General features: G+C 44.7%; 1 protein-coding gene and 1 pseudogene across 1 annotated transcript in view; both read right to left on the bottom strand.

The window, feature by feature from the left end:
* The window catches only part of UBXN7 (UBX domain protein 7), an 80283-nt gene extending 54118 nt beyond the window's left edge, over nt 1–26165 (bottom strand). Inside the window, exon 1 of the mRNA XM_054713881.1 lies at nt 26079–26165. Coding sequence (XP_054569856.1) covers nt 26079–26151 — 73 coding nt within the window. The 5' untranslated portion in view covers nt 26152–26165. The remainder of the gene's footprint in view (nt 1–26078) is intronic.
* On the bottom strand, nt 11561–12406 carry LOC129148577 (putative high mobility group protein B1-like 1; annotated as a pseudogene).
* Nucleotides 26166–26690: the final 525 nt, after the last annotated feature.

Here is a 26690-nt window from a genome sequence, read left to right as displayed (position 1 = left end):
TAAAAATTATGAACAACAAATACATACCTATCAACAAGTGAATCTAAAATCAAGTGAATTAAAAATCTGAAGAACAGAATAGACTGATGAACATAATAGAATCAGGGGCATAGAATGGGAGTGGATTGATAATTCTCAGGGGAAGGGGGTGTCTGTGTGGGGGGTACGGGAAGAGACTGGACAATATCATACACCTATGGATAAGGATAGTGAGGGGGGGAGGTAAGGGCAGAGGGAAGGGTGGGAACTGGGACGAGGGGAGATATGGGGGGGAAGGAGAAACAATTGTAATAATCTGAACAATAAAGATTTATTAAAAAATTAATTAAAAAAAACCGCTCTAAAGTGGAATTGGGAGGCCAGAGGGGGGAAACTCTCACACATACCACTCCATGTCAATTACAGGAAGAATTATCTATTACAGACTCCAACAAAAGAAATCTTCAACAGCCCTGCTCAGAGGGGCTAAGTTAGTTTAGTGTTGTCCCATGCACTGGTTGGATTCCAGCCATGGCATATGCCCAGGTTACTGGTTTGCTCCCCAGTGTGTGTGTGTGTGGGGGGGGGGGGGGGGGGGAGGGGGGCGCGTGCAGGAGGTAGCAGATGAATGTTTCTATCTCTCTCTCAAATCAATAAAAACTTAAAAAAAAAAAAGAAACAAGAGCCCCCGCCAGTTTGACTCAGTGGATAGAGCATCGACCTACGGACTGAAGGGTCCTGGGTTCAATTCAGGTCAAGGGCATATACCTCAGTTGCAGGCTCCATCCCCAGTACCGGTCAGGGCACATGGCACGTGAGGAAGGCAACCAATTGATGTCTCTCTCTCTCTCTCTCTCTCTCACCCCCCCCCCCACTCTCTCTGAAAAATCAATGGAAAAATATCCTTGGTTGAGGATTAACAAAAACAAATAACAACAACAAAAAGAAATCTTCAGGAAAAATAGATTACAGACCCCAACCGGAAAACACGTACATTGCACATTGCATCTCCTATAATAAATCAATTACGGGGGTAGGGCAATGGGAAGAGATTAACCAAAGAACTATATGCATATATGCATAACCCATGGACACAGACAATAGTGTGGTAGGCCCTCGGAGGGGCGAGTGGGGTGGAGGAGGGTCTATGGGGTGTGGGAGAAAGGGGCACATCTGTAATACTTTCAACAATAAAGATAAAATTTTTTTAAAAATTGATTACCACAGCAACTCTGCCAACAAAAATCTTCATGTCTTTGAACTGTCATCTTCCTGATTTATTGCTTTTCTTTAATGGACTTTCAAAACAACCCCTCTCAACTTTCTCCTTTTTTCTCCATAAAATAGCTTTCCACTGTTTGTAGCACTTGCCTGTGGCTTTTGCTATAGCATGCTTGTCCCAATTTGCAAGTCTCTTCTGTGCCCGAATAAACCCATTTTTGCTAATTAATAACTTTTATTTTTAAGGTCAACAAAGGGAAGGAGAAGTTCACATAGCCCAATAACCAACTTTATGTTAGACTAGATGCCCGGTGCATGAAATTCATGGGGTCCCTCAGCCCAGCCTGCACCCTCTCCAATCCCGGACATCCCTCTCACAATCCTGGACTGCTGGCTCCTAATCGCTCACCTGCCTGCCTGCCTGGTCGCCCCTAACTGCCCCACCCCCCACCCGCCGACCTGATCGCCCCTCATTGCCACTACGTGCCGGCCTGATCACCCCAACAGCCCCCCCTGCCAGCCTGGTCGTTCCAACTGCTCCCCTGCTGGCCTGGTTGCCCCCAACTGCCCCCCCCCCCGGCCTGGTCACCCCACGCAGCCTGTTGTTGTCATTTGGTCGTCCCTCACTAACCCCGCTACTGACCTGGTCACCCCACACGGCCTGCTGTTCAGGCGTTTGGTCATCCCTCACTAACCACCCTGCCGGCCTGGTCGCCCCACTCAGCCTGTTTGTTCAGTTGTTTGGACGTCCCTCACTAACCCCCCTGCCAGCCTGGTCGTAGGCAGCCATCTTGTGAGGGTCAATTTGCATATTACCTTTTTATTATATAGGATAATTAAATACAAACCACTGGACAAAAGTAGCACAAATTCAGTGAACAATTTCAAGATTCATGCGCTTCCATTTGTCAGAAAACCTGAGATTGTAAATGCTTCCCTAATATTTTTACACCATGTCCAGTTATACTGTGCTATCCTACCTAATAAAAGAGTAATATGCAAATTGACCCTAACTCCGCTACACCCACAAGCCATGCCCACAAGTCATGCCCACCAGCCAATCAGGAGCAAATATGCAAATAAACCCAACCAAGATGGCTACAGCCACAGAGAGCAGGAGGGAGGCTTGGGTTTCCCCGGCAACAGAAGAAGCCAACCTTTCCACCTGCCCTTGCCGACCTAAGCCTCCACTCAAGGCTACAAAGTTTCAATTATAGAAGGTAAACAAATCCAAACAGAAATGGCGGCAGCTATGGAGCTGGAAAGAGCAGGAGGCTAGGGTTGCCCCCGGCAATGGAGGAAGCAAAGCTTCTGCTGCCCTGGCTGACCTAGGCCTCCGCTCCAGGCTACAATGTTTCAATTATAGATATACATAAATTCCAAAAGAAATGGCTGCCGCCACAAAGCAAGCAGGAGGCTTGGCTCCGCACAAGGCTACAAAGTTTCAATTGTAGAAGTTACATAAATCCCAGATACCAGGGCCTCTGCTTGGGTCACCAGGGGGCGTGGCCGGCCTGCAAACCACCACAGGCCCTTCACCCAGGCCGCCCCACACCCCAAGGGAACTCCCAGCCTGATCTGGGATACCCTTCAGGGAAAACCAGCTGGCCCCCACCCATTCACCAGGCCTCTATCCTATCTAATAAAAGAGTAATATACAGATTGACCATCACTCCAACACACAAGATGGCTGCCCCCATGTGGTCAAAGATCCTGACCCATGTGGACACAAGATGGCCGGCACAAGATGGCCAGCAGGGGAGGGCAGTTGGGAGGGACCAGGCCTGCAAAGGAGGGCAGTTGGGGGCAATCAAGCCCACAGGGGAGGGCAGTTAGGGGTTACCAGGATGGCAGAGGAGGGAAGTTGGGGGTGACCAGGCCTGCAGGGAAGGGCAGTTGGGTGGGACCCAGGCCTGCAGGGGAGAGCAGTTGGGGGGGACCAAGCCTGCAGGGGAGGGCAGTTAGGGGTGATCAGGCCTGAAGGGGAGGGCAGTTAGAGGCAAACATGCTGGCAGGGGAGCAGTTAGGCATCAATCAGCCTGGCAGGGAAGTGGTTAGGGGGTGATCAGGCTGGCAGGCAGAAGCACTTAGGGGCAATCAGGAAGGCAGGCAGGCGAGCAGTTGGGAAGCCAGCAGTCCTGGATTGTGAGAGGGATGTCCGACTGCCCGTTTAGGACCGATCCCACCAGGATGGGGCCTAAACGGGCAGTCGGACATCCCTCAAGAGGTCCCAAATTGGAGAGGGTGCAGGCTGGCCTGAGACATCCCCCACCCCCGCCATGCACGAATTTCATGCACCGGGCCTCTAGTATTATTATATTTCCTAAATGCTAGTCTAAAAGTTCAGTGTCTATTGTACTCCACCATTTTCATTTATTTATCTACACAGCAGCTTCTCCAAGATAAAATATTGCTATAGGTAGACTGTTCTGGAAGCTTGTTCTAGCACAGAGATCATGAACTGTTACATTTGCCTCATGATGAACCCTAAAACTAGCCTCTCAAGGCATGTGTTGGTCTTTTTTTTTCCCCCAGAGAATTTTTTTTTAACTTAATAAATCTTTATTGTTCAGATTATTACAATTGTTTCTCCTTTTTCCCCCTATAGCTCCTCTCTACCCGGTTCCCACCCCACCCTCTGCCCTTACCTCCCCCCCCCCACTGTCCTCATCCATAGGTGTACATTTTTGTCCAGTCTCTTCCCACACCCACCACACCCCTTTCCCCCTGAGAATTGTCAGTCCACTCCCTTTCTATGCCCCTGATTCTATTATATTCACCAGATTATTCTGTACTTCAGATTTTCAATTCACTTGATTTTTAGATTCACTTTTTGATAGACATGTATTTGTTGTTCATAGTTTTTATTTTTACCTTATTCTTCTTCTTCCTCTTCTTAAAGAATACTTTTCAGCATTTCATAATACTGGTTTGGTGGTTATGAACTCCTTTAGCTTTTTCTTATCTGTGAAGCTCTTTATCTGACCTTCAATTCTGAATGATAGCTTTGCTGGGTAATCTTGGTTGTAGGTTCTTGCCATTCATCACTTTGAATATTTCTTGCCACTCTCATCTGGCCTGCATAGTTTCTGTTGAGAAATCAGCTGACAATCATATGGGTGCTCCCTTGTAGGTAATTAACTGTTTTTCTCTTGCTGCTTTTAATATTTCTCTCTTTGTCTTTTGCTCTTGGCATTTTAATTATGATGTGTCTTGGTGTGGTCCTCTTTGGATTCCTTTTGTTTGGGGTTCTGTGCGCTTCCTGGACTTATAAGTCTATTTCTTTCACCAGGTGGGGGAAGTTTTCAGTCATTATTTCTTCAAATAGGTTTTCAGTATCTTGCTCTCTCTCTTCTTCTGGCACCCCCAAAATTCGGATGCTGGTACGCTTGAAGTTGACCCAGAGGCTTCTTACACTATCTTCAACTTTTTGGATTCTTTTTTCTTTTAGCTTTTCCAGTTGATTGTTCTTTGCTTCTCTGTATTTCAAATCTTTGACTTGATTCTTGCGTTCCTTTAATCTGCTGTTGGGTCTCTGTATAATATTTTTTATTTCAGTCAGTGTATGTTTAATTTCTAGTTGGTCCTTTTTCATATCCTCGAGGGTTTCGTTAAATTTATCGGCCTTTTCGAGGAAATTCTTGAAAAACCTCATAACTGTGGTTTTGAACTCTATATCCAGTCGCTTGTTTTCCTCCATTTCTTTCGTTTGTGATCTGTTTCCTTGTCTCCTCATTTTTGCTGCTTCCCTGAGTTGGTAGGGTGGCTTTGTGTGCTAGGTATCCTATATGGCCCAGTGGCTCGGCCTCCCCAGTCACCTGAGGTGGACACTCTTGGTGCTCCCCTTTGTGGACTGTGTGTACAGCCTTGTTGTAGTTAAGTCTTGATTGTTGTTGGTATCAATTGGAGAAATTGACCTTCAGGCCAATTGGCTATGTATATCAGCTGTGTCTATGCCGGGAGACCTTCTATATTGGAGACAGCCTTGTAGGACCAGACTTGCAAAATTGCAAAAGCCTCTGTGCTCAGCTTGGATGGGGTGGAGTCTCAGGGCTGAGCCGACAGTCTTGGCTTCCTGTCAGCCCTGCCCTTGCACACACACCTCCTTCCGTGGCTCCCCTGAGTTTCCGCCTGACAGTCCAGAATCCCCCTGTAAGAGCGTGGGTCCCCCAGGGGCTCACCTGGAACTGGGTTTCAGAGCAGTCGGAACTGGGGTTCAGTGCAGTCAGAGGCTTCCTTTCCCCTCCCGCCAGCCAGGCACTCGGCCGCCCTTCCTCTCTGCACACGCATCTCCAAACCCCTGCCCGCCGCGGCTCCCCCGAGTCTCCGAGTCTCTGATTCTCCGTGTGCCTTTCTCTACAGTCCAGACTCCACCCGTATGAGCCTGTGTCCACAGGCTTTCAGCCGGAACTGGGGTTCAGTGCAGTCGGAACAGGGGTTCTGTGCAGTCGGGGACTTCCTTTCCCCTCCTGCCAGCCAGGCACTCAGCCGCCTTTCCTCTCTGCACGCACGTCTCCGTACCTCAGAGCTTTTTGGTTCCTCTGATCCGTGAGCTTTTCTCTTTCCTTCTAGTTGTAGAATTTCCACTCAGCCAGCTTTCCTGTGGTTTTGGATGATGTCCGTTCTGTCTTTTAGTTGTTGTTTTGAAATTGTTGTGCAAGGCAGCAGTTTAGGTGCTTACCTAGGCTGCCATCTTGGTTTCTCTCTTTCCCAAAGAATTTACTAGCTGAATTCATACCATTTTGGCTCTTGTCCTTGTGTACTCACACTGCACTAAAGCACCACAAAAAGCACAAAGAACATGCTGATGGACATTGAAATTCCCTTCTACCACAACAGCAACCAATGCTGGCTGTTTTCACTTCTTTGTAAATTTATTTGTTCATACGAAAATTCAACTTAAAAATGACCAAAGCATACAAATAGTTGCTGTCCACTACCCTCCAACCATGAGAACTCCAATGCCACTAAATTGGAACCATCAAGAGAATTTGTGAGTTGTGAAATAAAAGATGCTATGAAAAATCAAAACCTTGTTAAGTCAATCCTCAGGCAAGCTAGCCTGTCAACAATATGGTCTGCCTATCCCAAGTCTTTTCTTAACTGCCTAAATTTTTTCCACTTTATTAAGCTGCCTAACATGCTACCATTTAAGACTGAGGTGGAGAACCTTTTTTCTGCCAAGGGCCATTTGGATATTTATAACATCATTCATGGGCCATACAAAATTATCAACTTAGCCAGGCCAGCATGGCTCAGTGGTAGAGTGTCAACCTATGAACCAGGAAGTCACGCTTCAATTCCCAGTCTGATTCCCGGTCAGGGCACAAGCCTGGGTTGCAGGCTCAATCCCCAGTGTAGGAGGTGCAGGAGACAGCCAATCAATGATTCTCTCTCATCATTAACCTTTTGCACTCGAATGTCGATTGTGACTCGACACGGTTAGCATTGGTAGCAGCTCGATGAAAAAAGCAAGCGAGTGCAAAGGGTTAATGTTTCTATTATTCTCTCCCTCTCCCTTCCTCTCTGAAATCAATAAAAAAATTTTTTTTATTATCAACTTAAAAATCAGCCTGCTATTATTTGGTCAAACATTTAATTAACTCATCCCTAATGACATAGCAGGGCCAGACCAAATGATTTCTCAGGCCTTATATGGGCATCATAGACCCCTAAATAGAGAGATTAATTTGGGTAAGCAGACATCCTTTTTAAAACTGTAAACATATGCCCTGGCCATAAGTGGTTAGAGCCCTGGCTCTGAGCACCAAAGGGAAGGGTCTCAGTTTCAATTTGCAGTCAAGAGCAGGTACCTGGGTTGCAGGTTTGATACCTGGCCTAGTCAGGACGCATGCGGGGAGCAGAAGGGACGGACAAGGAAGAGGTGTACTTAGAGCATCAAAAAGACACAAGGTACCCTGGAGATAAAGATACCAAACAACTGGAATGAAGGTATCAAAATTCTCCCTCTGGCCAGTGCTATACCCAGTAATGAAGAGAAAACATTCTTCATATTATCATCTGTTCTCTGGCTAGGGAGTTATAGATAGAATAAACATTATGAGTCTGGATAGTACTCAGATAAACCTGAGTTTGAATTTTGTCATTCACTAGTTGTATGGTTTTGAGATAGTTACTAATTTATTTAGCCCTCAGTTTCCTCAGTTATAAAATGGGGATGTTACCAACTTCATGAAGTAGATTAAGAAAATTCACATTAAAGATGGCAGCATAGGTAAACACCTAAACTGCTGCCTTGCACAACAATTTCAAAACTACAACTAAAAGAGAAAACTGACATCATCCAGAACCACAGGAAGGCTGGCTGAGTTGAAATTCTACAACTAGAAGGAAAGAGAAAAGCACACTGAGACTCAGAGGAGCTGCAGAAGCGCATGTTCGGAAAGGGCTGGCAACTGAGTACGCGGTTGGCTTCCTCAATCAGGAGGGAGACAAAAGCTCCCGACTGCTCTGAATTCCAGTTCTGGGTGAGACTCTGGGGACCCAGACTCATTCGAGGAGAAACTGGACTGTCTGGCAGCGGGCAAAACTTCAGGGTGGCTTTCTCTCAGAGGTGCTTGCAGCGATTACCAAGGGACACTGAGACCCAGGGGCGTCTTAGGGCAGGGCTGACTGGAAGCCATTCCTGTCTGCTCCACCCTGAGACTCCGCCCCATCCAAGATGAGCACAGAGGCTTTTGCAAGTCCTGTCTCATAAGGTGTCTCCAGCACAGAAGTTCTCCCAGCGTAGACACAGCTGATGCTCACAGCCAATTGGCCTGGAGGTCAATTCCTCCCAGTGATACCAACAACAATCAAGGCTTAACTACAACAAGACTGTGCACACAGCCCACAAAGGGATGCACCAAGAGTGTTCACCTCAGGTAACTGGGGAGGCTGAGCCACTAGGCCCTATAGGACACTTAGCACACAAAGCCACTCTATCAACTCAGGGAAGCAGCCAAAATGCGGAGACAAAGAAAAGGTCACAAATGAAAGAAATGGAGGAAAGCAAATGACTGGATATAGAGTTCAAAACCACAGTTATAAGGTTTTTCAAGAATTTCCTAGAAAAGGCCGATAAATTTAGCAAGACCCTCCAGGATATGAAAAAGGACCAACTAGAAATTAAACATACACTGACTGAAATAAAAAATAATATACAGAGATCCAATAGCAGACTAGAGGATCACAAGAATCAAGTCAAAGATTTGAAATACAAAGAAGCAAAGAACAATCAACCGAAAAAGCAAAAAGAAAGGAGAATCCAAAAATATGAAGTAGTGTAAGGAGCCACTGAGACAACTTCAAGCGTACCAACATCAGAATTATGGGGGTGCCAGAAGAAGAGAGAGAGCAAGATACTGAAAACCTATTTGAAGAAATAATGACTGAAAACTTCCCCCACCTGGTGAAAGAAATAGACTTATAAGTCCAGGAAGCACACAGAACCCCAAACAAAAGAAATCCAAAGAGGACCACACCAATCCTATCTAATAAAAGAGTAATATGCAAATTGACCATCACGCCAACACACAAGATGGCTGCCCCCATGTGAACAAAATATGGCCGCCACAAGATGGCCAGCAGGGGAGGGCAGTTGGGAGGGACCAGACCTGCAAGGGAGGGCAGTTGTGGGCAATCAGGCCAGGAGGGGAGTGCAGTAGGGGGGGACCAGGCCTGCAAGGGAGGGCAGTTGGGGGCAATCAAGTCTGCAGGGGAGGGCAGTTAGGGGTGACCAGGCCTGCAAGGGAGGGAAGTTGGGGGCGACTGGGCCAGCAGGGAAAGGCAGTTGGGGGGGACACAGGCCTGCAGGGGAGAGCAGTTGAGGGGACCAGGCCTGCAGGCGAGGGCAGTTAGGGGTGACCAGGCCGGCAGGGGCAGGCAGTTAGGGGCAATCAGGCTGGTAGGGGAGCAGTTAGGTATCAATCAGGCTGGCAGGGGAGTGGTTAGGGGGTGATCAGGCTGGCAGGCAGAAGCGGTTAGGGACAATCAGGAAGGCAGGCAGGGGAGCAATTGGGAGCCAGCAGTCCCAGATTGGAGAGGGTGCAAGCTGGGCTGAGGGACACCCCTCCCCCTGTGCATGAATTTCATGTACTATAATTAAAATGCCAAGAGCAAAAGACAAAGAGAGAATCTTACAAGCAGCAAGAGAAAAACAGTTAGTTACCTACAAGGGAGCACCCATACGATTGTCAGCTGATTTCTCAACAGAAACTATACAGGCCAGACAGGAGTGGCAAGAAATATTCAAAGTGATGAATAGCAAGAACCTACAACCAAGACTACTCTACCCAGCAAAGTTATCATTCAGAATTGAAGGGCAGATAAAGAGCTTCACAGATAAGAAAAAGCTAAAGGAGTTCATCACCACCAAACCAGCATTATATGAAATGCTGAAAGGTATTCTTTAAAAGAGGAAAAAGAAGAAAAAGGTAAAGATACAAATTATGAACAACAAATACATATCTATCAAAAAGTGAATCTAAAAATCAAGTGAATTAAAAATCTGATGAACAGAATAAACTGGTGAATATAATAGAATCAGGGGCATAGAAAGGGAGTAGACTGACAATTCTCAGGGGGAAAGGGGTGTGGTGGGTGTGGGAAGAGACTGGACAAAAATCGTACACTTATGGATGAGGACAGTTGGGGGGAGGTAAGGGCAGAGGGTGGGGTGGGAATCGGTTGGAGGGGAGCTATGGGGGGAAAAAGAGTAACAATTGTGATAATCTGAACAATAAAGGTTTATTTTAAAAAAATAGAAAATTCACATTAAAATAACTTGGTGCAACTCCTCACTGGCAAATAGTTGGCTATTAATAAAAAAATTAAAAGACTGCCCCAAGTTATATGGTACTCAAGATATATATCAATGACAAATGAAAAACACTGAAAGTATTTTTGTGTAGCTTATGGAGATCCACACTGTCAGATAATGAACAGGCAGAGTAAGACATTGCAGTTTTCTTTTTTTTTTTTTTAATTTATTTTAGAGAGAAAGAAACATTGATTTATTATTCCATTTATTCATGCATTCATTGGTTGATTTCTGTATGTGGCCTGACCTGGGATTGAACCTGCAACCTTGGCATCCTATCTAATAAAAGGCCAATATGCAAATTGACTGTCACTCCAACACACAAGATGGCTGCCCCCATGAGAACACAAGATGGCCACCACAAGATGGCCAGCAGGGGAGGGCAGTTGTGGGCAATCAGGCCTGCAGGGGAGGGCAGTTAGGGGTGACCAGGTTGGCAGAGGAGAGCAGTTGGGGGCGACCAGGCCTGCAGGGGAGGAAAGTTGGGAGGGACCAGGCCTGCAAGAGAGGGCAGTTGTGGGCGAACAGGCCAGAAGGGGAGGGCAGTTGGGGGGGACCAGGCTGCAAGGGAGCGCAGTTGGGAGGGACCAGGCCTGCAGGGGAGGGCAGTTGTGGGGAGTAGGCCTGCAGGGGAGGGCGGTTGGGGGGGACCAGGCCTGCAGGGGAGGACAGTTGGGGGCTACCAGGCCTGCAGGGGAGGACAGTTAGGGGCGACCAGGCCAGCAGGGGAGGGCAGTTAGGGGTGACCAGGCCAGTAGGGGAGGGTAGTTAGGGACAATCAGGCTGGCAGGGGAGCAGTGAGGCGTCGATCAGCCTGGCAGGGAAGTGGTTAGGGGGTGATCAGGCTGGCAGGCAGAAGCAGTTAGGGGCAATCAGGCATGTAGGCAGGTGAGCGGTTGGGAGCCAGCAGTCCTGGATTGTGAGAGGGATGTCCAACTGCCCGTGGGATCGGGCCTAAATAGGCAGTCGGGTATCCCTCAAGGGGTCTCAGATTGGAGACGGTGCAGGCTGGGCTGAGGGTCAACGCCCCCCTCCCGTGCATGAATTTCGTGCACCAGGCCTCTAGTATTGAGATAATGCTCTAACCAACTGAGCTATCTGGCCCACCAGGTCATCAGTTTTCTTTCCCTCATTCATCTGATGCTATGAACATGTGTTTCACTCACGTTAAATGCTTTTACCTCATTAAAAAAACAACTATATTTACTTAGAAGCATTCAGAATGTCAACAAAATAGCTGCAAACTTGTTTTTGCAATTAGAGTGGTATTCAGTTAACAGAACAATTATTCCATATAAGCTATATCAGAGACCTGAAGATGAAAAACTACCATCCCCATATATAACTAATTTGTTCTGCATACTGCAACAGGCAAGATTAGCGGCTACTGAAAATAGCACCAGGACAGGACTATTTAAAGACACATTCAGTAGTGTTTTAACTATAAAAAAAAAGAGAGAGAGAGAGAGACACTGTACAGTTTAAAAACAAACCTTACACACCTTACATTTTTTAAAAATATTTTTTATTTTTTTAAATATATTTTATTGATTTTTTACAGAGAGAAAGGAAGAGAGTTAGAAACATCAATGAGAGAGAAACATCGATCAGCTGCCTCCTGCACACCCCCTACTGGGGATGTGCCCACAACAAAGGTACATGCCCTTGACCAGAATCGAACCTGGGACTCTTCAGTCCCCAGGCCAACGCTCTATCCAGTGAGTCAAACCAGCTAGGGCCACACCTTACTTTTTTTTTTCTTTAAAAAAGGAGTTGTGTACAAAGGGATTAAACGCTTTATAGGCAAGAAAAAAACTGCACTAGAACTAACATTCATCATTATCATCTTCCTCATTTTCCTCCTCTTCCTTTTTTTTTTTTGCTTTTTTCAGCCGTGATGACTCCCTTTTTGCCACATAAGGCTTTCCTTTAGCTTGTATTTCTCCTTCAGCTTAGCAGTCTTCCTTTCACCAGGCCTGTCAATTCCAGGAGTGTTATTCCACATCTCTCCCAGCTTCTTTGCAACATCACCAATGGATAGGCCAGGATGCTCTTCTTTGATTTTGGGGCGATACTCAAAACAAAACAAGAAAAAGGCTGAAGGCCTCTTGGGTGCATTGGGATCCTTGAACTTCTTTTTTGTTTCCCCTTTAGGAGGGATGTAAGTTTTCATTACTCTTTCATAATGGGCCATCTTTGCCATGTCTTCAAATTTTCCTTTCTCTTTAGCAGACATGTCTGCCAGCTCTCTGAGAACTTAGAAAACTCTGAGAACTTGACTGAAGCATCTGGGTGCTTCATCTTTGTGCTCCACCCAGAAAGTCTGCACAAAGAAAGCATATGATGACATTTTGCCTCTCGTGTCTTAGGATCTCCTTTGCCCATGTTTACTTATTTTTCCTCAGTGCTCATCCAACTCACACTTGCCCCAGTGCTGTCTCTATGGAGCTCATTGTACTGCAATGTCTGTGAGAGCAGGGGCCAGATGCTAAACATGCATTTTTTAAAAAGTAGGAATGCAATGAAAAAAACAAAAAGAATATTACTCTAGAAAAAAGTGAATGTTATGGATAAAATGTAAAATGATACATGAAAGGGATCTGCTCCAAAATTTGTGGCAACTAAATAGCATTCCAGTACAACTGAGAAGCATCAAGAGCTGATATACAGCCTTGGTCAGGTAGCTCAGTTGGTTGGAGTGTTATTGTGGGTTTGATTCCTGGTCAGGGCACATACCTACATTTCGGGTTAGATCCCCAGTCGGGGCGTGTAGAGGAGGCAACCAATAGATGTTTCTCTTTCTCTCTCTCTCCCTCTCCTTCTCCCCTCCCCTTCCTCTTTCTCTAAAAATCAATAAAAAAAAAACATATCCTTAGGTGAGGATTAAAAAAAAAAAATTCAACCAATATTATGCATAAATAAGTGGAACAATTCTAAAAAAAAAAGTTAATATACAGAAGCAGCAGACAATTTAAAAGTGTATTAAGTATTCTAAAATTTTCAAGGTTCACAGGTCTATTGAACTATAGATTAAAATAGGATTTGTGAGATTTTGGGGGCAGATAGTGTCAATACTAGAGGCCCAGATTCCCATCCTATGTACACCATTTATTTTATTAAATAAAGGCAAATTATCTGTGCCATTATCAGTCATTCTTAGTGTATCACTTGTTGCATCACTTAGTGTATCATTTTAGAAACAGAAGATAACAGAAAGGTAATTAAAATTACCAGTGGTTCTTAAGGTCCAGAAGTAGTAGAGACATTTAGTAATGTGAAAGACCACTTTTGATGTTTCATGAATTGGGGGTCAGGGGCATTACTGGCATTTAGTGGCAAGAAGCTAGGGGTGATGTAGTGGATTCAAAAATGTCCCATCTTCCCCCAAAGACTGCACATGCCTTCATTACAGACTTCTGGCCTCCAAAACTGTAAGAATGAATGTGTTAAGCCATGCAGTTTGTGGTAATTTGTTTCAGCTGCCACAGGAAATTAATACAAGTGCTAAATCTTCTGCAATGGATGGAATAGTCCTATGCAACAAATAGTTGCCCTAGCCCAGTGGTCAGCAAACCGCGGCTCGCGAGCCACATTGGCTCTTTGGCCCCTTGAGTGTGGTTCTTCCACAAAATACCACGGCCTGGGTGAGTCTATTTTGAAGAAGTGGTGTTAGAAGTTTATGTTTAAAAAATTTGGCTCTCAAAAGAAATTTCAATCGTTGTACTGTTGATATTTGACTCTGTTGACTAATGAGTTTGCTGACCACTGCCCTAGCTGAAATGCCAATAACACTCCCACTGAGCTAAACAGAGGAATATGAAGAAGTGAAGGTTAACTGAGAGGACAGAGGAAAAGGAGGGCTAAATGACATAGGGAAAAGGAACAGTGATAGTTACAAGTTTTACCTAAATGTTAAGAGGCAATAACAATTTTTGATGGGTCAGCTGAAAAAATTGAACTTCTATTATATATATATATATATATATGTATATATATATATGTGTGTGTGTGTGTGTGTGTATGTGTATGTATATGTATATATATATATTTAAATGGGGGGACTAATAAGTTTGCAGATTTAAACTATCTGGAAACTTGCTTAAATGGGCTTCTTTTGAGGTTACAATATTATAGGTAGCAGCAGAAGAGCTTAATCTAACCCAGTGTTCTTAGTTTGTTCAGACTGCTATCATAAAAATACTATAGCCCGGCCAGTGTGGCTCAGTAGTTAAGCATCAACTCATGAACCAGGAGGTCACGGTTTGATTCCTGGTCAGGGCACATGCCCAGATTACAGGCTTGATCCCCAGTAAGGGACATGCAGGGAGCAGCTGATGGATGATTCTCTCTCACTGATGTTTCTATCACTTTCTTCCTCTCCCTTCCTCTGAAATCAACAAAAAAACATATTTTTAAAAAATACTATAGATTGGGTGGTTTAAACAACAAACATTTCTTTTTCACAGTTCTGGAAGCTGGACAGTCCAAGATAAAGGCTCCAGCAGATTTGGTGTGTGGTACAGGTCCACATCCTCCTTCATAGACTGCTATCTTCTGTGTCCTCACATGGCAGGGACAAAAGAACTCTCTGGGTTCTCTTTTTTAAGGACACTAATCCCATTCATGAAGGCTCTATCCTCATGACCTAATCACAGCCCCCCCCCCCCCCCGCAAAGCCTCAGCCACCTGATACCATCACATTAGGTGTTAGGATTTCAAAATATGAATTTGGGGGAAGGGGGACACAATCCATAACCCATGGCAGGAATCCCACTTTACTCTTTCTCAACACATGTACCCTTTTTATTTATCCCTTATCTTTTTTTCTTTCCATCTCTTTTAAGTTTGCTAATGGCACCAAAATAACATTTTTTAACCCAGCTTGTGGCACACGATTTATCAGTGGCTATTTCCTCCATGCTGCCTCTTAGTTCACACTCTCTCTCCATTAACGATGATACAGGAAATAGCCCCAAACCTATACTGCAATCCCTGTCTCTACCACAGCTGGAAGAATCAAGATTTAATAGTACCTTATGTCTAGTCTTACACTACTTTCAGTGCCCAAAGAACAGTATCTTCACTACTATCAAGGAACCAAAGCATAGCAGTCACAGAGTTGAAAAGGAAGGAAAAAAGGAAAGAAGGAAAATTCCTCTACAGACCCCCTCTGGACCCAAAGGGCTAGAAAACAGAAATGACAGACACAAAGAGGTTACTTTTTGTGTGTCCCTACATTTCCCCAGAAATGATAACACAGTAAGCTAGACTGCCCATCAAGGAAATGGGAGTGGGTGATAGTTTTAAGAAATAAGGTGAACGTTTAACCTCCTCATCAGTCTCTCATCATGGAGTTGTTAAGCATTCAGGAGTAGAAAACATTAAAAGAAAAAATAACCTTATATGCAGAAAACTAAGTTTATTAAGTACAAGAGGAATTAGATATTATTTAAACAAAGCTAATTTTATTTGGGTCAACAAAAGGAGCCTATAGAGAGGGAAAGGGGTAACATGGAGGAAAATGCATGGGCCTGGGAGTAAAGACAGCGGAGCTCTAGTCCCTGTTCCACCATTACCTAGACCAGTGCAGAACAGCTATCCATTACTAGCCCATGACAAAAAACAGAAATTCCAGTGTAAGAATTTAAAAACTTTTACAGAAACAGAGTAATTTTATGTCTGTTGAACCTAATAATTAAAAAGTTGGGGCTTGAGCCCTAGCTGGTTTAACTCAGTGGATAGAGCATCAGCCTGTGGACTGAAGGGTCCCAGGTTCAATTTCAGTCAAGGGCACATACCTCGGTTGCGGGCTCCTCCCCAGGGCGCATGCAGGAGGCAACCGATCAATTTGTTTCACATCAATGTTTCTCTCTGTGTCTTTCCCCCTCTCTTCCACTCTCTGAAAATCAATGGGAAAATATCAAATATCCTCAGGTGAGGATTAAAATAAATAGTTGGGCCTTGAAAGATTTATGGATGGCAAATTATCATATGAAAAAATGACCAATATTATTAATCACCAGGGAAATGCAAATGAAAACCACAATGCCGCCCTGGCCGGTGTGGCTCAGTTGAGAAGCGTTGTCCCATGCACCAAAAGGTCGCTGGTTGGTTCCCCGTGAGGGCACTTGGCCCAGTTGCAGGCTCGATCCCCAGTGGGGGGCATGCAGGAGGCAGCCAATTAATGTTCCTTTCTTACATCAATGTTTCTCTCTATCTCCCTCGCCTTTCCTCTCTCCGTAAAATCAATCAAAAAACATTTTAAGAAAAAAAAAACAGACAACTCAATGTCATACCATTAGGCACCTATTAAAACAGCTACAAAAAATTAAAAGTACCAAATGGGCATCTGGAACTCTCATACACTGCTGATGAGAATGTAAAATGGTAATCATGACTTTGGAAAACTGTTCAGCTATTTCTTAGTTATGTACCTATTTGGCAATTTCTTAATTATATATGATCCAATAAGCCCATTCCTCTGTATTTATCCAAAGGGAAATAAAACTTATATTCAAACACTTATACACTAATGTTTTTAGCAGCTTTATTTATAACCCTTCAAACTGGAAACAACACAGTCAGTCAATCATTTAATGAATGGATAAACAAATTGTAGTATACCCATACAATGGTATACTACTCACCAATAAAAAGGAAGAAACTATTCTTAACACAACATGAATGAATTTCAAATATAGTATGCTAAGTGAAAGAAGCCAGACTCAATAGGTTAAACATTGTGTTTACATTTATGTCACATTCTGGAAAAGAAAAACAATAGACAAAAAGATTAGGCTACAGGTGGGGGGAGGGGTTAACTACAAAGGGGCAGGAGTAATTTTTTGAGAATGATACTAGAAATGTTGTATATGTTACAGGTACATAATTGTATATGCTTATCAAAACTCATAACTATACACTAAAAAGGGTAGATTTTATTGTACGCAAATTTTTTCTTCGTTTTATTTATTTATTTTAATATATTTTATTGATTTTTCACAGAGAGGAAGGGAGAGGGATAGAGAGCCAGAAACATCGATGAGAGAGAAACATCGATCAGCTGCCTCCTGCACACCCCCCACCGGGGATGTGCCCACAACCAATGCACATGCCCTTGACCGGAATCGAACCTGGGACCCCTTAGTCCACAGACCGATGCTCTATCCACTGAGCCAAACCGGCCTCGGCTTTTTCTTCATTTTAAAATAGTGGGCTTATATGTTTCCTATTTTTATTTCATGTTCAAGCAATTATTTTTTGTTTTTTACAAAAATGTTGGTCCATGATGATTGAAATTTTAAGTCCTTTTCTACAAATAAGTTTGAGAAGCACTGACCTAAATCAGTTTTTTTTTCTGGGCCTTTAATGTCTCATTTGATAACTCAGAAATGGGTTGAAATGGTTTCTATGACTATCATCCAGCTCGAACCAAAACAAATACAGAATATATTTATATTGCCGAAACCGGTTTGGCTCAGTGGATAGAGCGTCGGTCTGCGGACTGAAAGGTCCCAGGTTCGATTCCGGTCAAGGGCATGTACCTTGGTTGCGGGCACATCCCCGGTGGGGGGTGTGCAGGAGGCAGCTGGTCGATGTATCTCTCTCATCGATGTTTCTAGCTCTCTATCCCTCTCCCTTTCTCTCTGTGAAAAAATCAATAAAATATATTTAAAAAAAAAAAGAATATATTTATATTCTACTAGTGGCCCGGGGCACAAATTCATGCACATTGAAATGAAATTAATTAGAAGAAATATTTCAATATCACTATTCGCCCTTTCTCTGTAATAGAAGTGTCAACCAAAGTCGCAATTGACAAGACAGATGGAAACACATGCTTGTGATTGGCGCCAGCAAGAGCTTTATATGTATCTTGCATGCACACGTCATCTTAGCCTTTTATACAGAATAAACTACTTTATCCAGCCAGTGAAGCACCCCAACTTCTCTTTCAGGTAATTGTCAGCAACACAGAAGTAAATATAAACACAAAGCAGATTATTATTGTAGATCACTCAGGGAGAACAAAGGGTAGAATATTTAACTGCAGCAATGTTTGAATATAGTCTACGTAGTGAGAAAACCTGAAGTCATTTTCAAGGTCCACTATTTCTTATTTCTTTTCAGTTGGGTCAAGTTTCTAAGCTTTCTAAATCTCCACTTTCCAGCTAATGAAAAGAAAATAGGATTCCACCGAGTCTCCTATCTACCTACTCCAGGACTTCTGTGAGGATCAAATGAGATGAGGCAGGAAAACATTTCACAGACATTTGGTTACAGTGTAAAATGTTTCCACCTGGCTATAAAGCAAGTCGTGTTCTTGGGCTGAAGAAACCCCAAGGAGGCTAGTCGCAAGGGAGAGGAAGCCGGGTGTTGCTACATGATGTCATTACCTGGACAGACACTTGGCATATTAGACTTTTATATATGTAGACTAGTGACCCAGTGCACAGATTCCTGCACATTGAAAGGAAACTAATTAGAAGGTGGCTGGCCTTAACCAGTTTGGCTCAGTGGATAGAGCGTCGGCCTGCGGACTCAAGGGTCCCAGGTTAGATTCCAGTCAAGGGCATGTACCTTGGTTGCGGGTACATCCCCTCCCTGGTGGTGGGGGGGGGGGGGGTGCAGGAGGCAGCTGAATTATGTTTCTCTCTCATCGATGTTTCTTTCTCTCCCTCTTCCTTCCTCTCTGTAAAAAATCAATAAAATATATTTTTTTTTAAAAAAGGTGACCAGCAGGGAGGGACTGGGTGAGATGGGCCGGACACACCCTGGAGCCAACCTCCCACAGTCCCTCCCTGGCGTCTGCAGAGTGAGCGGGGTCCCTCTGGCAGGTGTTGTCCCTTGGCCTGGCCTGCAGGGATCGGGCTGAAACCGGTTCTCTCCAACATCCCCTGAGGGGTCCTGGAGTGCAAGAGGGCACTCTGCAAAGTTGCTGTCGTACAGGGTGTGAAACGCAAACACAAGTGTGCAGTAAACCAGGTTCAAGGCCAACAGTGCCCTAGCAACAACATAACCCACGGCTGAAGCTGGAATTGCACAGCCCCACAAGGAATCAGGCTCCCTCCTCTCTGGTTTCGGGGTGCGTCACCAGAGAACTGCTGCTGCCAAGTCACTGCAGTTCAGCAGCTCCTGCATTGAGCGTCTACCCCCTGGTGGTCAGTGGGCGTCATAGCGACTGGTTGGACAGTCGAACACTTAGCATATTAGACTTTTATATATATACATGATTTCTGGTTTCCTAAAGTGTCTATATATTTGAGGTATTTCCATACTCCTGATGTTGGAAGTACCATCACACTATCCCGGTTTTTCTCCATCTTTGGTTTATCTTTGCAGTCTGTGTCAGATGTTAGTGTTCCTTCAGCTTTGCATTCTGGAGCCTAATATTTTCTCACACTACACTCTCCCCTGGCAAACTGCCATCCACTTTTAAAATTTCAATTGCCATCAATATGACTGACTCCTCAATCACTACTCCTTCCAGACCCAAATATTCATTTGCTTATTAAACAGCTCCAATTTGAAGTCCCACAGGCAGCAACTAACCTAACACTGAACTAATCATCTTCTCCCCACCCAAACTTCTACTATCCCACACCTTCATAAGTGGCAGCATTATATACCTAGATGTCCAAAATAGAATCCTGAACTTCATTCTGACTCCTGACTCTTCCCATATCTTTCAGAGTCCACTTTTCTACCACTAACTTATTTCAGGACACCAGTTTGTCTTTCCTGCACTAATGCAACAGTCTTCTGAGCTCTATACCTGCCTCTTCTCCACTATGGCAAGTAGCTCTTTCTAAAACATCCAAATCTGATTATGTCACTCCCCTAATTAAAACTTCATGGATTAGCCCTAACCAGTTGGGCTCAGTGGACAGAGCATCAGCTTTCGGACTGAAGAGTCCAGGTATGATTCCGATCAAGGGCACGTACCTCGGTTGCAAGCTCAATGCCCAGCCCTGGTCAGGGTGTGTGCAGGAGGCAACTAATCAATGTATCTCTCTCACATACATGTTTCTCTCTGTCTCTTGCCCTCCCTTCCACTCTCTCTAAAAAAAAAAAAAAAAAAAAAAAAAAAAAAAAAAAATCAATGGAAAAATATCCTCAGGTTAAAATTACCAAAAAGAAATTAAAAATAAAAAAATATGGAGCATTTAATCTAGTAAAAAAAAACACAACACAAAACAACTTCATGGATTATAAACTAGTAAATGAAGGTCAGATATCAGATTTGTAAAATAAGGATTCCAGTCCCTAGGGGTGGGGAAGAGGATATTACATTTTGTATACACTTCAAAAAGTTAATCCCCACATATATATTTCTTAGTTTTAATTAAAATGTTGCGATATAAAGAAAAAAAATAAAAACTTCATTGATTCCCACTACATTCAGAATTAATCCAAGATTTCTTAACATGGGTTTCAAAGCCCTTCCTAATCTGGCACCCAATTAATCTATTCAGCTCCATTTATTGCATCTCCCACTAGCTATGCTCTACTCATTTGGAATTATCAATTCCCTAAACCTATTGTCTCTGTTTTTGTTTTGTTTTTAATATATTTTATTGATTTTTTACAGAGAGAGGAAGGGAGTGGGATAGAGAGTTAGAACATCGATGAGAAACATCAATCAGCTGCCTCCTGCACACCTCCTACTGGGGATGTGCCCACAATCAAGGTATCGAACTGGAATCGAACCTGTGACCTTACAGGCTGATGCTCTTTCCACTGAGCCAAACCAATTAGGGCTCTGCTTTCTTGTTTCTGTATGTATATATGTCTGTCCCTATCTCTTCCAGGCTTTTGCACATGTCCCTCCTGCTAGGAATATCTCTCCTCTAGGTTTTATTTTATTTTTTAAACATTTTATTTATTAATTTGAGAGAGAGAGAGATTTGTTGTTCTACTTATTCATGTATTCATTGGTTGATTCCTGTATGTGCCCTGACCGGGGATAGAACCCCCAACCTTGGTGTACCGGGACAATGCTCTGACCAACTGAGCTACCTGGCCCAGGGCTCTCTTCTAGGTTTTAGCTAAGAAGTTATTTCTTCTGAGAAGCCTTTCTTGACCTCTCGCTTTTGTGAATCTTACCATTTCCCCACTGTATTACAACACTGATGTATGTATCTGTATTTCCGTTAATCTTTATGCTTATTGAGGACATACACCCAGTCCTGCTATGCCAGGGTTCAAAACATTTTATAAAACTATACTTTTGGCGTTACCTTCAGACCCAGCAGTACATTTTTTCCTCATATTTGGGAACTGATATGACTTTTTTTTTTAAATGACTTTAGATTTTCTTTTAATTAAGTTTATTGGAGTGACATTGGTTAATAAAATCATATAGGCTTCAAGTGTACATTTCTATGATACATGATTTGCACATTGCATTGTCAGTAGTCATTCAAGGCCATGTATAACGAATACCAAGTTATAAAATGTAGTAGACTATAAAGCAGCATAACTGGTTTTCTATGTAACTTCAATGTGATTAATTCAAAGACCATCATTTCCCTTGGCTACTTGCTTATCAAAGAGTTTGGTCACTGCCCTAGTAAGTTGCTCAGTGGTTAGAGTGGACTGAAAGGTCCTTGGACTGAAGGGTCTCAGGTTCGATTCCTTGTCAAGGCACACACCTCGGTTGCGCATGCAGGGGGCAACCAATCCATTGTTTCTCTCCTATCGATGTTTCTCTCTCTCTCTGTCTCTCCCCATCCCTTCCACTCTCTCTAAAAATCAATGGAAAAAATATCCTCAGGTGAGGATTAACAACAACAAAAGGAGTTTAATAATGAAAAAAATATATAATGTTAACTAAAAGTTTCAGAATTCTACTCAAAAAATCAGAATTCTAAATTATGTATCCTATGACCCACAATGTAAAAATAAGGAAAATAATAATAAAAGTCTGTAAACAAAAATTGGAAAATAAAATGTAAAATAAATATTGTTTTGAGAGTGGATTTGTTTTTCCTTTTTCAAAAGTATGTCATGTTGTGATATCTTTTTAATAATTTTTAAAATCATAGTCATTACTTCATACTCACATATCATACAGAGAAATTTGTTCTATTTAGTGAGAAATAAGACTTAAAATTCTTTCAATATTCTATTCTATTTCTAAATGCTACAGAAAAGGTAAGACTCACTTTTTTAACCCTTTGCACTCGCTTGCTTTTTTCTCGATTCCTTTATTCTAATGCTAACCATGTCGAGTCACACTCGACATCCGAGTGCAAAAGATTAAAATGGATTGGTTTTACCAGAATGCTGAGCTTCCAGATAAATAAAATCTTTTTGAAATCAGAGCATAAGCTCTTAAGGTTAGTTTAATTCATCCAGCAATGAATAAATATCAAATACTAGAGGCCCGGTGCACGAAATTCATCCACGGGGGGCGGGGGACCCCTCAGCCCAGTCTGCACCCTCTCCAATCTGAGACCCTTCGAGGGATATCCGACTGCCCATTTAGGCCCGATCCTAAACGGGCAGTCGGACATCCCTCTCACAATCCAGGACTGCTGGCTCCCAACTGCTTGCCTGCCTGCCATCCTGATTGCCCCTAACCACTTCTGCCTGCCAGCCTGATCACCCCCTAACCACTCCCCTGACAACCTGATTGATGCCTAACTGGTCCCCTGCCAGCCTGTTTGCCCCTAACTGCCCTCCCCTGCAAGCCTGGTCACCCCTAACTGCCCTTCCCTGCAGGCACGGTCACCCCCAACTTCCCTCCTCTGCCAGCCTGGTCACCCCTAACTGCCCTCCCCTGCAGGTTTGATCACCCCCAACTGCCCTCCCTTGTAGGCCTGGTCCCTCTCAACTGCCCTCCCCTGCTGGCCTGGGTCCCCCACAACTGCACTTCCCTGCAGGCCTGGTCGCCCCCAACTTCCCTCCTCTGCCAGCCTGGTCACCCCTAACTGCCCTCCCCTGCAGGTTTGATCACCCCCAACTGCCCTCCCTTGTAGGCCTGGTCCCTCTCAACTGCCCTCCCCTGCTGGCCTGGGTCCCCCACAACTGCACTTCCCTGCAGGCCTGGTCGCCCCCAACTTCCCTCCTCTGCCAACCTGGTCACCCCTAACTGCCTTCCCCTGCAGGCTTGATCGCCCCCAACTGCCCTCCTCTGCAGGCTTGATCCCTCCCAACTGCCCTCCCCTGCTGGCCTGATCACCCACAACTGCCCTCCCTTGCAGACTTGGTCCCTCCCAACTGCCCTCTCCTGCTGGCCATCTTGTGTCCACATGGGGGCAGCCATCTTGTGTGTTTGAATGACAGTCAATTTGCATATTATTCTTTTATTTGATAGGAGGACTAGATAGGATAGAGGCCTGGTGCATGGGTGGGGGCCGGCTGGTTTGCCCTGAAGGGTGTCCCAGATCAGGGTTAGGGTTCCCCTGGTGTGTGGGGCGGCCTGGGTGAGGGGCCTGTGGTGGTTGGCAGGCTGGTCATACCCCCCCCCCGGCGACTCAAGAGGAGGCCCTAGTATCTGGGATTTATTTAACTTCTATAATTGAAACTTTGTAGCCTTGAGCAGAGCCAAGCCTCCTGCTCGCTCCGTGGCCACAGCCATTTTTGTTGGGATTTATTTATCTTCTATAATTGAAACTTTGTATCCTTAAGCGGAAGCCAAGGCAGGCCAGGAAGCTTGGCTTCCTCCATCGCCAGGGGCAACCCTAGCCTCCTGCTCTCTCCAGCTCCGTGGCTGCCACCATTTTTGTTGGGATTTATTTATGTTCTATAATTGAAAATTTGTAGCCTTAAGCTGAGGCCAATGCAGGCCAGGGCAGGCGGAAAGCTTAGCTTCCTCCATTGTCAGAGAAACCCAAGCCTCCTGCTCTCTCTGTGGCCGCAGCCATCTTGGTTGGGATAATTTGCATACTCGCTCCTGATTGGCTGGTGGGCGTGGCTTGTGGGTATAGCAGAGTTACAGTCAACTTGCATATTACTCTTTTATTAGATAGGATCCTTTTACCATAAATACTACACTTTAAAAATATATGTGGTCAGAACCCCAAATTTTATTACGATACATGACAAAGACTAAGAAAGTCAATCATGTTTCTAATAGTTCATCACTATTTGTAAAAAATAAGTTTAAAAATCCCCAAAAGCTAATAGACATTCATAATACATTAAGAACAATCTAAGGTATTTTCCCTTTTGCAGACTTACAGATACCATAGTCTACTGAAGGTCTCCAACTTGATTCAGAAATAGAAAAGCCTGTGACCAAGAAATAAGCCATGTAGATAGCAGACAGAAACAGAATTAAAGCAATTAAGTGAGTCACTGCATCTCACCACACTCTAGGTTTTGTCTCTATCTAACAAAAATGTTGTACTAGAAGAAACAATGTGAGGTTAAAACAATCTGAGTTCCTTAAGGGGTGGTAGGATAGCATAAAAACTGAAATTAAACAGGTAGCATATTAAACCATCTCTAAAAAAACTGAATAAAAGATTAATAATCTTCAATATCTGATTCACTACAAAGATTTTTCTATATAAACATAATCAACAATATGTATTAACTTATATACACAATAATTTTATCATTTTCTCAATAACAATGATCCGCTTAACCACTGGGAAATCCATTACATCTTTAATCACAAAAGTTTTTAAATATCAAGAAAAGTTATTCCACTCTTCATCCCAATTTAATTACAAATTTTACTTTACCTACTCTGACATGATGTTTCATACCCACAGGCTAATGCATCAAACACCTAGCTATTATTAAAAAGCAAAAAATAAATAAAACTAGCTTTAATTGTAAAACAGCAACTTGCATACAACCTGCAGTAGTTAAAACAATGTAAAACTTTATTTAACCAGATCTTGCACCTCAAACACTACCTTGCATTAACAGTGAAGCTGTTCTCTGCATCTAAGAAATTACCAGATAAAGGATAGATCTCCTAAGGAAAAGAACTAATATTCTGACCTCTTTCCAAAATGACAAACTAGAACGGCAAAATTATACTCGGCACACGAAGTACACTTCTCTCAAATCACTCCACAGAGAACTTCATCATTTGCTCCGCCCTCTAATAACTCATGCAAAAAAAAAAGTTCAGCACCATCAGAGAGAAACAAGTCAGAGAGAATTCACAGAATGGCTTGGGGCCTTTCCTCCAGGCGGTTAGAGGTTCTGCGTGTGGCCTTTGCAAGGGTCCAAAGGAAAATAGAAACCGAGAGTGTGGGGAATTACTGACAACCAGAAACTGATTTTCTCTCCAAGAAGTTTCTGCCGCCATCCCTATTTTATCAGCAGGAGGCCCCGGCGCCATGGTCTCGGTCTCGATTTTATTATGGGGAGGTGGGAAACGCCACCCAGGATTCCTCCAGGCCTTCCCTATTAAGTTGGGGGGGGGCGGGGGGGTCCCTCATTCTTCTCTTAAAACCTCAGACTTGAAGGTACTCCTCAGGAGCCCTCCCTTTCTGGCGGCCTATCCCGCGGGATCGGTTAAGGCGCTGCCGACACCACCAGCGTCGCCGTTAGGACGGGAGGCCCCAGACACTCCAGGGCCACAAGCGGTGGTTCCGAGGGGCCCAGGAAAGGGAAGGGCAGGCCAGGGATAGGGAGGGAGTGACCTGGCCGAGGAAGAAAGGAAAGAGGTAAGGGGATGCACTGCACCCCATGGATGCACAGAAAAGAGAGGATGATGATGATGAAGAAGAAGGAAGAGGGCGGTGGCCCGGGTGCGGCCCCCCACCTCCACCGCCCCCAGGTCCCTGGGCCGGCGGGGGCGAAGGGGCTCGGCCCATTCTCCGGGTCTGGGCTGACAGGGGGTGGGGAGTCTCCCGCCACACTACAAGGAGACCGAGAACGAGCGTTTGGGGTGCGTGGGGGGAGGGGGAGGCGGCCCGCCGCCTGAACCCGGAGACCCGACGCCGTCGTCGCCTCTTCCTCCGGAGAGAGGACGGGAGCGGTGGGGAGAGCCCGAGGGAGGAATGCATGAAGGGAAGGGGAAGCCCGGGGCAGACCTGCCGCCCGCGCCAGGCCCCACTCTCCACCTTCCGGTAACCGCGTCTCTTACCGGTGATGGCGGTGAACTGCTGGATTAACCCCTTCAGCGCCGAGGACGCCGCGGAGCCCCCGTGGGCAGCCATCTTACCGCCGCCGCCGCTGCCGCGGAACAACAACACAGACACACACGGACCGCCCTCCCCCACCTCGCCGTTCGGCCTGCGCAGGCTCAGAGGCCGCCGCCGAGCTCCGCCTCTCGCTCCCCGCCCCCCCGCGATGGTCGGCGCAAGCGCACTTGCAGACGCGTCCGAGAGGGGTCTCTGCGCCGGCTTCGCCGTTCCGTTGCTCCCTGCGGCCGCAGTCTTCTTTGCATCCTCTGGTGCCTTGCTCTCCAAGCTCCGAGGCCCTTCTCCTAGACGCGGTGTTGGTTTCTGGTTCCCGAAGGAATTTTCGGGCTTGGCAGGTAGTAGGCTTTTCTCGTTTCGGTTTCACAAGCCTTATTGGCAGACCCAACTGCCCATGACATTTTTTTTTTTTTTTTTTTGCAGCTCCATAGCCTTCTGCTTAAGTCTCCTGTAGCTCCCATCAAAATACAAATTCTACATCATCGCACCAGCCAGCAACCCAGACATGTGCCCAGACCGGGATTTGATTCATGACCTCCTGGTTCATAGGTCAACAC

This window comes from Eptesicus fuscus, chromosome 3 (genome assembly GCF_027574615.1).
Source record: "Eptesicus fuscus isolate TK198812 chromosome 3, DD_ASM_mEF_20220401, whole genome shotgun sequence".
Taxonomy (NCBI): domain Eukaryota; kingdom Metazoa; phylum Chordata; class Mammalia; order Chiroptera; family Vespertilionidae; genus Eptesicus; species Eptesicus fuscus.
Note: the sequence above shows the minus strand (reverse complement) of the source record. Positions and strands in the feature narration are given on the sequence as shown.